The following is a 13823-nucleotide window of genomic DNA, read 5'->3' on the forward strand; positions in this document are numbered from 1 at the left end:
AGAGCCCCCGAACGCCACCTCAGAACCAGTGTGGATCCTTTGGGGCACGCGGGTGCCTCCCCCGGCTATCCTTCAAGATCTGTCGCTGCCTAAGCAGCCAAACTGATGGACATACAATAAAAGATGGGCTCCAGTCACCTTCCTAATGGGTAATATTAGGATTCTGACACCCTACTCCTGTATACTGAGCCTACATGACATCTTAGTAGGAGGAAATGCAAACATGGCAGCGAAATCCTCTCAGCCACGCACAGCACCGCCGCCTCCCCAGTCCCCTCGGGCCAGGCTCCTTCATGTCCCGTGGGTCTCAGATACCAGCAGGCGCCTCGTGGGGCGCACCACCCCCCCGCCCCCGCTCGGCAGGCCCAGGGGTCCCTCGGCACAAACATTAGATACACTGGTTAAGTGCATAAAATTCAGTTGGGGGTACATGAGATTGTGGATGTGAGAGGTGTTTTCTTAAGTTGTTTTTATTTCAACGTGCTCTAGGAAAACAATAATGTAAATGTTGAGGCTAAAGCAAAATGCTATGTGTGAGATCCCAAACGAGCAGGTGCATGTGGGCAGGGTGGAGATGGGAGTGGTGCCCAAGCGGCCAGCGTCTGGGAAGGATGTTTTCAGTCATCTGTCACAGGCACCAAAGTGTGTCAAGGTTGTGGGAACCGCACAGCCTGTGTGGGGAGGGTCGCTACCCCCAGGAAAGGCGGGCGGGCCCCTGGAGACACGTGGACAGTCACTGAGAACATCTGCCATCGGATTCTTTGAGAACTCTCAGTTGGTTACTTTATTTCATATAAAAGTTACATTGAAAGTAGAGCTCAAAAGTCAAGTATACTTGACTTGCACACACTTGCCAAGTCGCACAGGATTCAACCACTTCGATAATTTTTTTATTGATAAACAGGATATACATACTAAACGTCTCACATTGAAGCCCAGTACACATGTCCAACCCAAACAACAGATGTGCAAATGAATATGCAAAACAACCTCTGGAGGCCCGTGTCTCCTGGCCACCCACGATGGGTGTCTGCTCCTCTGGCCACCTTGGTGCCCTCCCAGCTCACGTGGTTCCGCAGTGACTGATGCCATTTCAGAATGTCACATGGTTTTGTTCACTTGGCTACCGACTGTGTATCAAGTAGGTCCCATTGTGACTTTGCATCAACAGTGGTATAAGCCCTGATGAATTTAGGGTACAGATTAATTTTTTTAAAAAAGTTCACAGATAAGAAGGCATAATGACTGGGAGGGAAACACCAACTTTCCTTGGTGTGGGAGGTAAAATGAAATGAAGACCTCTAGAATCTGTTATAGAGATTGCTTCTTGATGCATCTGGCAAAAAAAATGTACAAACCAGGCAAGTTTAAGGCAAGTCTCCAAAGAGGGGAGCTGTTTGCTTTCTGGCATAATTTTGAGCTCTGCACCAAGGTTCGTTCCTATTTTATCATGGGGGGTGGGGGGTGGGGCATGGGTAAAGAAACAAATGAAATCCAAAAATCAAGCCAGCAGTTCCTTTTGGAATATTCCTCTCTGCTTCGATGTTTTCATAACCTGCTTCCTACTGTCAGCTGTCAGCAAGGCGCGAAGCGTCGCCCCCACTACAGGGCTTGCTGCCCATGGTCCCTGCACCATCTCAGTGACCCCAAAAGGCAAACACCTGGTTTCCTCTTGCGTGTCCCTGCTGGGTGTGCTACAGTGAAGTGTGCGGGCCACAGTGAGCTTCCATCTCTTACAGACTTGGCTGGAACAACAACAAAAAAATCAGTGCCAGGGTCCTCGTGCACCCAAAATTTAAAAATGAAATTAAAACAGGGGGGCAACAGAAGACCACGTGGGACTCTGTTCTTTGGATCAAGACGCTCTCCAGGCTGCAATACATTCATGTCAACCCCACTGGAGGGGACACCGTAGCAGCTCTCCCCTCGTCCCTGAAACGTCGGTTTCTAAAAATAGCTTGTTTGCTGTACACAGCCGTTAAATGCTCTATCGTCTAAACAACACTGCCGGTTTAAAAACACACATGCACGCACACACATGCACGCACACGAGACTTGCTGAAAGGGTCGAGGGACGCCTCTCGGGCAGCACTGGGGAGTGTTCCTGGAACCCGGAAGCCGCCGTGCTGTTCACTGCCCAGATCTTTTGCAACTTCAGTGCAAAATACGTGTAAGAGCTGATCAAGACCAAGATGTATTTCCAAGTAAACGCCCCTTTTGTGATCAAGGGGGAGCATTAAGGAATCATGGGGAAACAGGAATTCCCTGAAACACTAGTCTGAGAATTCTTGTTCACAACATTGATTTTTTCTTCATGATTGAAAAATGCAGCTCAGTACACAGGGTTTTAATAACCCACATAATATCCCAAACAACTTCTTATAAAATGCAAAGTATTCTTAACAAAAATCCTAACTGTGCAGGAAGATATTGACATTTGGCTTCTTCGTGTGGCCACACACTTTTCATTAGGTGTTCAGGTGAAAACTGATTAGAGCATCATCCAGTTATTAGTTTGGAAAATCTGCCACCTGTGACTATAAATATATAAAACTCTGCTTGCTGCAAGCAATTGGTTTGAGTAGGTTCAGTTTGCCCTATTGATCACAGATGAGCCAGTGGTACCCTTTCAGACCCCAAATAAAGTCTGTCAGCAGGTTCCAGCAAGATGAGAGGAGCCTCAGACAGAGAACTCCGGGCCTCCTTTCCGGGTTCGCGTTTGCAGTCGCCTAAATCGGAATCCTACAAAGGGATTCATCCAGAGGAGGGAAGGGGGCCCCCCAAAGACAGACTCCATCCCTTCCCACCGCAGCCTCCGCTCCCACGTTGGCTTCTCACTTTTCAGTCTCTCAATCTCCTGGAAGTAAAAAGAAAAGCAAGCAGTTGGCATCATCAGGAAACCCCAGACAGCCACAAGTCAGATCAGGTGGCTAAAACAGGGGAAAACCCACCCGCCAAACCTGAGAACCCCGTTTTGCTGTAGGACCATCTTCAAGTAAAGGGTGGGCTCTCCGTCCCAGCTCCAGCAGCGCCAACCCTGCCTGGCATACAGCCAGGGTTCAGCAGGTATCAACTACTCATTACCGCTCCTCTTTCTGAGGTTGCATTTGCTTAGTGGAATGTGCTAGCTGTTTCCTAACTAGAAAAGGTGTGCCCCAGAAAAGACAGCAGCAAAGATCGGAGTTGGGAAACTGGAAGTTCTGGTGGGCCACTGAGAGGAGAGGGCGGCGAAGTACCTAAGATACAGAAAGGGTCAAGGACAACAGGTGCCTTGTGCTGGCTGTCACTATGGCAGCCCAGGTCGCTGTCTGCACCACTGAAGTCCACAGTCAGGAACCCCCCTGACAGACACCGCTTGACAGAAAGACGGAACAAGAACAGTGAGACCAGCAAGACCAGAATGTAGTAGCCCACATAAAGACCTCCAGGCCTCACCCGGCCACCTGAGCCCCCTGTGAGGCATCTATTAATAAGGCTTCATACCAAATGGAGGGAAACTCATGGGGTCAGCCCTGTTTCCTAAGTAATATCCGGTAATGTTCCTGAGAGTACTCCCGAGCGGTCTATCAGTGAATGTCATCCACCTGCACTGCCTCCAACACAACTCTTAGCCCAGTGGGCTTCTTTGAACATTGTATTCTTGCCAGACAGCACTGAGGACAAGACCATTCAATCAAGTGTATACAAAGGACCGTCTCCCAGCCGACAGCAAACTAGTTTGAACTGTAGTCTGCATTTTTCTACAGAAGATCAACAGTCTTCCCCAGATATGCAACCCACAAAGGTTACAAACAACTGCATTCAATAATCAATTTATGCTTAATTTTACAATTTTCCAAGTGATTTCTGCTTAAATTTAGAAGCTATGTTCACAGAGGAAAAAAAATCCTGCATTGTAACAAAACTACTCCATCACACCGCAAGAGAGAACGAATCCAGGCTGTTAAGTGGCCTTCGTGTTGTGACAGACAAGTGCACTCTGGTGAACGGGCTTCGGAGGGCTGCGGGACAGGCACCTGCACCCCAGGCTCCTCCTCCTGCATCACCTCCTGGGCACTGTGCCCACTACGTCCGGGAGGGAGAGGAGGGGTCACAGTCCGAGAGAGCAGATTCAGTGTCTGTGTCACTTCCTTAATACAGACTTCAAGGATGAAAGCTGCACAAGATGACTGCCAGACAGAGCCCTGCAGTGTCCCCAATTGGAGGTGCAGATTCTGAGCATCCAAAGAACTTTAAAAATGCTGATGTCTGGGCCCTGCTCTCAGCGAGTCAGATTCAGTCAGCCCAGGGTGGGACCCAACCCCAGTCTTTTAAAAACGATTCCCCAAGTGACTCAAATGTGCTGCAAAATCGAGGTGCACTGCTCTATAGGGCAACGGCCCACACACTGCTTCAGGGTTGTTATGGGGACCCTGGAACCAGACAGGAAGGCATGCTGGAGGCCACCTAGCCAGGCAGGTCACCTACGAACTGTGTGCCCTTGCACGGGTGACCGCCCTCTCTGTGCCTGTTTCCTCACCTGTGAGATGGGAGAGACAACAGCACTGCCTGCAAAGGGCACTGGCGCCTGTGAAGTGTAGCTGTGTGAGTAACCTCTGGTTCCTGCTGATCTGATCCCCGGCCATCTCCTCTCTGAGCAAATCCCTAACAAGTCAGAGCCTGCATGAAGGGGACTCGCAGCCACATGGAAAACCACACGCCGGGTGTTGGAAAATTCTTTCTTTTGAATGTCAGAGCTGAGTCCCTTCATACTGAATTACAGAAGTGATTTTTGACCAACAAATACTGTCTGAACAGATAAAACTAAGGGCAGTGCTTCAATCAAGGGAGTGTTTCTGAAACAGCTACCATGTGCCTCAACTGCTCTCCCACCCTAGGGGTGGCCTGATCCACATGAGCACGGAAGAGTCCAGTGGCTCCAGGGCCTTTCCGCCCCCCTGCTACCAGAGGCTCTGCTGCTGAACCCCGCCTTCATGCTCACGCCAAGGGTGGGAGAGATGTGTTCCAGGGCACATCCCCCAGCACTCCACAAGCAGAGCACATCGCCAAGAACAGGGAAGCAGAAGCAACCAGCACCACAGAGTGGGGCCTGCTGTGACATTATGATAAAGACTTGAGACACGCATCTTGTTCCAAACTTGGGATGGAAGAGGTGGTGTTTCTCAATCCACCCCATAATCCAAACCAACAGCAGGGGAGAAAGTGGAGGGATAACTAGAAGAGGAATGGTAAGTTTAGGTATCAAGGTTAACATGCCAAGTAGGCAGATACAAATTCAGAATAAGAAATCGATACATCTACATTCCAAGTAACTGTCTGCCTCATTCTTGGCACCTGCAGACTGACCGTCTTGCTTTGCACTCAGCGTGGGTCGGAGTCCCGGGAGAGTGTGGGGCTCACTGAGAATGGTACAGAAAACGTGGGTTTCCCCCGACCCTGGCCCCGCACGGCCTTGTGAGCACAGCCAGGCTGGGCCAACCGGCCAGGTCACTGGGAAAGGCAGCAGGGGATGGTGGGGGCAGAAAGCCCACCCCAGCCCACACAGCTACAGGTGGCGGGAGGTGCCCCCGAGCTGGGCACCAGCACTTTTACCCATTCATTCCTTCCTGCAAATATTTACCGAGTGACTTGCACAAAGGCAATCAATTCCCCAAACTCATCCATCTGCTATGGGGGCAGGGTCTCTTAGAAACTGGGAATTTGCCTGCTCTATTGACTTTCAAATCAAGGTACTTAAAATATGCACTGGGCAGAATGAGAGCAATCACAAATCCAAGGAGCCAGGCTGAGCGTTTCAAGGCTGCTCCACGGGGCTCCCCAGATGAGCACACTTGCACCTGTGTGGGCATCAGTGTTTCCCCTTCACTCAGGCTCTGACCAAACAGTGAGCAAACGTGGCAAAGAACTGAGCATACCGTTTCGTCGTTGCATATTGAGTGGATTTGGGTGCCAAACATAACTGCAGTGAAAGTGAAAAACAGAAGACCCTCAAGGCACAGGAAGATCAACAGGATTACAGTTATTGGTGGTGAAAAATCACTGCATTCTGTGGACAAGAGAAAGTGGGTTATGACAGGCCATCGGAGCATAATATCCCCAAAGAGAATGTCAGGGGGCTTAACCTGAGAGTGGGCTCATTCTGTAAGCAGGCACGTTCACTGTTCACTGAGGTGCAGAGGAACTCTTCCAAGCCTCCACCCCACCCTTGGTTGGATGGCAGTCTCAAAAGACGCCTTGAAATCTGAGATTTCTATTGACACTGTATCCATGCATTAAACTGCTTATTAAAATTCAGCTAAAACCAGGAAAGGACTAGAGTCGCGTGTCTGCACTCTTGAGTGATCCCACATACATGGCGAACCGAACTCCTCTGTCTCCAAACCTGTGGCTGGACCAGTTAATGGAGGTTTTGACTACACTTGCTTTGGTTCCCGCATAGTGAGTAAAGCAAAGGATTACTTTGAACAGTGGTGGGCTAACTAACCAGAAAACAAAGATGAGGTTTGGTGGGAATAATACTAATTTGCTTAAAATCTACAAGACGCAAATAAAACTACTTAGTTTCAGAAGTTAATGTAATTAGCTAAGGAAAAATAATTATCTGTCTTCACTATACTACCAAAATGACAAAGTTAAAAGTTAACCATATTCTCTTCTAAAAAAAATTCAATTAATTCATAAAGTAACCATAAAGATTTCCCTCAAAAGTAGAAATGACTTCCTCCTTTAAAGCTCTTTTTTTGCTTTTTACCCAATAGCATGCACTTCTGGAAATGAAAGAAAAAATATCCACTCACCAGTCCACTGCCCTCGGACACAGGAAATAAACTGAAATCCGCAGAGAATTAGAGCATGGACTGAAGACAGAGCTATGTACATCTAAAATGAAAAATGAGGGGAAAATCAGTTAGAAACTTGTAAGCAATTATTACTGTAAGAAATGAATAAGTTTCGTTTTCACATAGAGACAGCATGAAATAAAGGAAATGGAGGCAAAACCAGTTTAAACAAGCCCCAGACAAAGAGAAGAGAGAATCTGCCTGATGTAAAGAGATATGAGGTAGTATCAGAGGCGGGAACTCACAGCAAAAAAAATAAATAAATAAAAATTTGGGGGGGATAGGCTGATCAGTTCAAAATCTCAATAATGAGCTAGTTGGCTCTCTGGGATTGGCTGTACAAACTAAAATCTCAAAAGATGATTAGTTAGTGTTCTCGGATAGGCTGTAACCTCTGTAGTACCCAGTCAATGGGGAAACAGGGGAGGGACTTGCAAATTAGGAGTAGGAGATTTAAAGACCGCCATTCTCTTCCTCTGGCACACCAGCCTTCCGCATGTTTGGCTGGATGCCCCATCTTGCAAGATCGTAAATAAATTCTTTTCTCCTCCAGAACAGAGAGAGCGTTTATTCCCTTACAGGTACCGCTTTATTTCCGACATTACTAGGACCAAGGACTGCTCAATGTCACATTCACTCCTTCTCCATTTTGTTTATCAGTAAAAATTAATGAGGGAAGGAATAAACTGCAATAGTTACCACCTGCCTATCCAAGATCATATTGGACACAATAAAATAATTTAATAAAAAGCAGAGTAGTGAACTAGATTATAGAACACTTTAGGAAGGTCCGAGTAACAAAGATGACTTAAAGCATTTGACCGAGAATTATACCACAGTCAGTATCTAAAGTAATATAAGCCACACATATTTATCTGCTAGGTTCCTTTGCACCAAGGACAGAACAGTCTTCTCATTTGTATCCTGGTGAAAAAACTGGAGAAGAAACTGATCTGATGTTAGAATAAACTGACCTGTTCTAGGCAAGTGTCTAGTCAAGGAGTTTCAAAATCACTATAAATCTTTACAAAGATACTTTTACTCACAGTAAAGAGCACAAAAAACCTCTGATTCTTTTCTCCCACACAATTGTTCACCCACGGGCAGTGGTGATCCATCTTCCGAATACATCTTTTGCAAATACTGAAAGGGAGAGGTTTGCTGTTTAGTATTCCATCCTCCAAGGAAAACAGAGTAACAACCAAATACAATCAAAGGCAGGGAAAATGAGAATAAATGAGAAATGTCGATAATACGTATTTATCATACTACCTTTAAGGTTCTCATTTTGAATCTAAAAGTCTTCTGTTTCCTAAGGTAAATATTTAGTGGAATGACAGGTTCAGAGCCAACAAGTTCCACTGAGCCAGGGCACCTGACCCGGGTGAAGGGGAGGGTTCTTGGCCTCTCTCCTGGGCTCCCAGAGAATATGCCCCTAAACCAGCCTGAGGAGACCATGCCAGGGAACGTGAAGGGGCCCCAGCACTTCCTCGGGCCCCAGCCACAGCTGAGAAGAAGCCCGGAGTCTGCACTGCTAGAAAACCCCTGGCAAGACCCCATGGCACTTGGCTGGACTGGCCCACAGGCTTGCCTCCACGGAGGAAGGAAAACGACACCTACGGGTCACATGCACAGCCTGAGTTCCTGCTTCGCTCTGTGTCCTGCCACGCCGCCCCACTCCCTGTGTGTGTGCCCTCCCGCCTCTGCACAGTGGGCACCTGCAGTGGTGAGCACGCTCGGGCTTGATGCAGCAGCACTTTGGGCACTTGTAGATCACTTCGCCGGGTTTCAGCTGCAGACTCTCCATGTACTCCTTTGTAGCATTCCCTTTGGGCACTGCCCCCTACAGTTGAACAAGAATGTAGTTTACTTGGGGAGAAGGAAAAGTTAACAAAAAAATTCAGTAAACAGGAGCTCATCTTAAGAGATTTTATATGTAAAAATAAAATAACTTATAATTTGCATGACTATAGTTGCCACTTAAAGCATAATAAACATGAAAAGTTAACTCATGTGGGACTAGAAGGTTTATTTTCCATAAAAAAAGAACAACATAGGCATTAAAATAAACCACACTGTCCTTCATCAACTGATAAATCACCTGAACTTGTGCTAGCTTACCAGCAGCCACGTTTGCCTGCTGGGCTGCTCCCACTCCAGGGCAGCTGATTGTTTCTGGCAACACCATTTATCCCCCCACCACCCCGCTGTGTTGGGAAGTGCTGACCTGATACGTGCTGCTCACCGGGTTTTCCTATCAACTGCAGTTGGGGAGCAGTGAACAAAACAATCTCTTGAAAAAGATTTTATCTCAAGTTTCTCAAGTTATGTAACACATTTACCTCTTTGCCAACGTAATCAAGAACACACAAACTTGGGAAATGTGACCAGTGCCACCTGCCCTGACCCAGTGCCTGACAACAAGGAGAACAGAAGCTTGTACACTCCAGTACTCTAGGAGCCAGGAGCTGGAGAAAGACGCGTGCCGGGAGTATGAGAGGAAGATGCGTGAGGAAAGACGTGACATGACGCAAGGGGCAGTGTGTAGATGGCAAGGAGTCATTCCACACAGGACAGCATGGCTGGCAGACTGGAGTGGGGGCTGCGCGGCAGGAGCAGAGGGCAGCTGAGACCCGGGCTGGCTGGACCAGGGACGGCTGGGTGACCTGGCAGTGGAGATGAAAAGCAGGCTGGTGGGCTCTTCGTCAGGGAGCTGAGGAAGGATGGACGGAAATAAGCAGACCCAACTGGAATGAATCGGGGGTTCCAGATTCAAGAAAGGGCACAAGGCCTTCTGTGCTTTTTCATCCCCTCAGAGCCTGACCTTCAGGCCGAAATGCACACTCACAGAGAATGAGAACCACTGAGTCACTGTGAACAGCAAGCCAAGGGAAATGAAAGCATGATGGGGACTGGGCAAATGGAAGGATGAGAGCCACAGTGCAGGGAGATGGTGGAGGTGGAGGTTTGGGGGACGATGTACAACTGTGCCGCCCAGCAGAGGCACCGCGGGAGCACCTGCCCAGGCTGGATCCCGAGCCTCAGAGCTGAACCTCTGTAGGCTCAGGGCCCATTCCATTTGTAAAATGCTCAGCAGGCAAGTCTGCCGCAGGGCAGGAGACTGAGAACCGTGGGATTCAAAGCCCCCCAAAGAATAAGTGCTGGAGCCTCGTGCACCAGCAGGAAGCAAGGCCTCTGGAGATGCAATGCGGAGGTGGGGCAGAGCCGGGCTGCAAGGCAGGACGCACAGTCTCCAAGTCTCAGTCCCCCCGAACAAGCACCGGTCAAGGCCGTCGTCACTCCAATGCTGGGAAGACCCTAGCACCCCTAACACCCAAACACCGTCCTTCAAGAAGTTCATAAAGTTTGGATGTTCAAATCTTCTTCTCTTTGAAATTTTAAATCAGAAGAGTAAATAAAGCACTGTTTACTTAACTTACAAATCACCATCTGGAGTCTTTAATCAACTTCCGTCCACCTACCCAGCAGTCTGCATGCCTATGCCTGTACAGGATGCCCTAGCGCTGCACACCCCTCTAGGTCAAAGCCACAGATTTCCATCACCAAAGGAAATAGGCCAGATTTTAAAACTCCAGTTACCTTGATTTTTTTGAGACATGGATGTACTTCTCTGTACAAATAAATAATGGAATTATACTATACTTCCAGAAAGCCGGACGCTCCAACACTACCCATTTCTTCAGTGGCTCATTCATGATCTGTTCCCTGAGGGAAGAGAATAACCCCACTGGGGTGGCCAGCAATCATCAGGTGACACTTGGCGACTTGAGATCCGTGTGTCGTGTCCCAGGCATTTCCCAATTCTAAGCCTTCTTGCTTCTGGGTTGCCTGGGCAGGTGCTCAGCTCCTCCAAGGCACAGTCTCATCGGGATCTCCTCGAGGCCCCTGTCATCCTTCCCGAGGAGTCTCCTTGAGCTTCTGGAGGTGGCGGCTTCGCAGGACCCAAGTCGCCAGCAGTCAGGCGGAAGCCCACCCCCAGCCACCCCCCAGCACCGTCCCGCCTCCACTGGCTCTGCCAGGCTCAAGGGAGAGTCCTGCCAGGAACCCTCTGATGAGACAGCGGCAGGGCAAGCACCCCATCTCCTCTGCACCAGTGAGTGCCCACTCTTCACGTCAAGGAAGCCTTCCAAATAACCAGGGCCTATTCCTTAAGCCCAAGTGCCTATTTTAACCATTTCCAGGGGGGTGTTTTCTCCTAAACCGCTTCTCAAATGTTTCACACCCCATCTTCCTGGTGAACTGGGACTAGTCAGAGCATCGTAAGTACCAGGTCAGGGCAGTGCCTTCAGGCTCCCCATTCTTACCCCTCGCAGCCAGACGTCCCCCTGGACGGAGCCCTCCTGAGTGCTTCAGAGGGGCTGCTGCCTCTTCTAGCAAACCCTCCTCCAGCCTGCCCACATTCCACCTCTTCTCTGCCACGATGAGGAAACCAGACAGGGGAGTTTAGGAAACGTGTTCCCAGCCACGGCACACTTCCAAGGGGTGATGCTTCAAAAAAGCACATTTTCCTCATTCTCCCCCCACCCTGCCGCCCCGTGCCTTTCCATCTTGACTCTCAAATCCCTGCTGTGCATTCAGGTCCCGGGGAGCCACCCAAGGGGCAGTTAGGGATCGGCGCTCTGCCTCCCGCTCTCTCTAGAGGGTTGGGGGCTGAGGGGGTGAGGAACGCGCTGCAAAACCGTATAGGGATATAAACAATGAAGTCCAAACTGGGGGGAAAGCTACAGGACACAAGACCGTGTTTCTTTCATTAAAAAAGTTTCAAGGAAAACAGCTATAGAGCTAGAGGAGGACCACATAGGCTAAAAGAGCCATAAGACATGTAAACCGATCACAACATATGAAGGGTACTTGAGTCCTGATTCAAACACCAAGTGTAAAAGAATGAAGACAACTGTAGAAATCTGAACTCTTTTCTGAACAGATAGATATTAAGGAATTATTGAATTGTTTTACATGAGATATTGGTATTGTGGTTAGGTTTTTAGAAAAAGAAGAGTTCTTTTAAAAGCTACACACAGACATATTTACAAATGAAATGATCTAATGACTGAGATTTACTTCAAAACAATCCAGGGTGGGGGGAGGAGAGGAAGTGGCTGAGGGTATCAGTGACACAAGACCGGCCACGGGTTGATAAGTAGGGTTCATTATACTATTTTCTCTACTTTTGCATAAGTCTGAAATTTTCTACAAACAGTTAACAGGCAGGTTACTAAACCTCTCTCATTCTCCTATACATATCACCTAACCTCTTAAGAGCCATTGTAAAGATACATAAATAATGTTTTTGGCACAGTTCCTGGAAAAGGAGCCACCAGTTCTACAAAGGGTACACTTTCGAAGCACTCAGCAAATGTCACAAAACAAGGTTGGCAACAGAAGGTAGCCGGGTCTGGGTGAAGGGCCCAGGGTAGTGGTGGCTTTTTCTCAAACACACAATGTTCCTTCACAATTGTAAGTCCCCAGTTGTGTTTCTAAACAGTAAGGCTGCTAAAAGCCTCATCTCTTAACTGTGGGGCTCCTGATCTGTCAAATGTCACAGACCCCACTTTCCCTTCTGTTCCTCACTCAAAGGATTAATGACTTTCTCAAGTAACAACACAAAACCAGAACCAATTCCAGTGTGGGATGATCGGTCCCATTGCTTTAGAAAAACCAAAAAGCTGAAGAACCTAGAGGGAAAACTACAGATTAAGTCCTTCTGGGGGTATCTGCTGCAACCCCTTAACTACTCCATCCGGAAGGGACCTATGATTCCAGTTCAGCCCAGGCTGGAACCTGGAATGAAAAAGATGTGGCTCAGGAGAGGGAAGAGAGTGAACTCCCTGCTGAGTGGATAAAGAGTGGACATCTGACCCAAGCTGGGCCAAGCACTCTCTCCTGCAGGTACATGGATGGGGAACTTCCAGATACTAATTCAGTCTGGTCTGTGGGGCACCCCTCCTTCACGGCAGCAGCAGGACCTGGGATGCTGAGAAAGGCAGAATAAATGCCCCCAGACAGAGAAAGCCCGAGGAGGGTCAGCAGTCTCTCTTCTCTGTCCCCACACCTGAGCCCAGGGCTTGCCAGGGATCCAGATGCATTCTGGCCCTTGGGGTGTTTGAGAACCCCCTCCCCACGTTCTTTGACTCCCAGTGGGTTCTGCAACTGGACACCAGGGTCCTAACATGTGCCTTGGCTGAAGCAGTGATATCCACACGGACAAAGGGTCTGAGCAGACACTTCTCCAAAGAAGATACACAAATGGTCACTGAGCACATGAAAAGATGCTCAACATCAGAAGCCAGAAAAATACAAATCAAAGCCACCACGGGAGACCACTTCCCGCCCACTCGGATGGCTGTAACAAAGACAGACAAGCACAGTGCTGGCGAGGGTGTGGAGGAATCGGAGCCTGCACACACTGCAGGTGCAGGTGTAAAATGGGGCAGCTAATCTGGAAAGCAGTCTGGCAGGTCCTCAAAAGGTTAACCATCGAGTTGCCATATGACCCAGCAATTCCACTTCCAGATATACGCCCCCCAAGTCTGAAAACGTATGTCCACACACTTGTACATGCATGCTCACAGCAGCATTATTCATAAGAGCCCAAAGGCAGAAACAACCCAAATGGCCACCAGCAGATGAATGGACAAACAAAATGTGGCACATCCAGCCAATGGAACATCAGTCAGACATAAAAAGGAATGAAATACCAATCCGGGCTACAGCATGGGTGAACTGAAAACAGCATGCTATGTGAAAAAAGCCAGCCACAAAAGGCTGTATGTTCCATGATTCCATTTATATAAAATGTCCAAATTAGGCAAATGTATAGAGAGAGAAAGTAGATTAGTGGTTGCCTAGGCCTGGGTGGGGGGTGTATGGAGTTTGGAGGATGATGGCTAAGGGGTGCAGGGTAACTTTCTGGGGTGATGAAAACATTCTAAAATTGATGGTGGTGATAGTTGCATAACCCTG

The 13823-nt window shown here is 48.4% G+C and overlaps 1 protein-coding gene across 2 annotated transcripts in view; it reads right to left on the reverse strand.

Moving 5' to 3' along the window:
• Window positions 1–757: 757 nt before the first annotated feature.
• ZDHHC7 (zinc finger DHHC-type palmitoyltransferase 7) overlaps window positions 758–13823 on the reverse strand; it is a 40885-nt gene continuing 27819 nt past the window's right edge. For both annotated transcript variants that reach the window (XM_037816074.1, XM_037816073.1), the window contains exons 4-8: window positions 8558–8682; window positions 7886–7982; window positions 6798–6879; window positions 5916–6046; window positions 758–2857 (exon numbers count right to left, since the gene is read on the reverse strand). In XM_037816074.1, coding sequence (XP_037672002.1) covers window positions 2681–2857; window positions 5916–6046; window positions 6798–6879; window positions 7886–7982; window positions 8558–8682 — 612 coding nt within the window. In that variant the 3' untranslated portion in view covers window positions 758–2680. The remainder of the gene's footprint in view (window positions 2858–5915; window positions 6047–6797; window positions 6880–7885; window positions 7983–8557; window positions 8683–13823) is intronic.

This window comes from Choloepus didactylus, chromosome 22 (assembly GCF_015220235.1).
Source record: "Choloepus didactylus isolate mChoDid1 chromosome 22, mChoDid1.pri, whole genome shotgun sequence".
NCBI classification, from domain to species: Eukaryota; Metazoa; Chordata; class Mammalia; order Pilosa; family Megalonychidae; genus Choloepus; species Choloepus didactylus.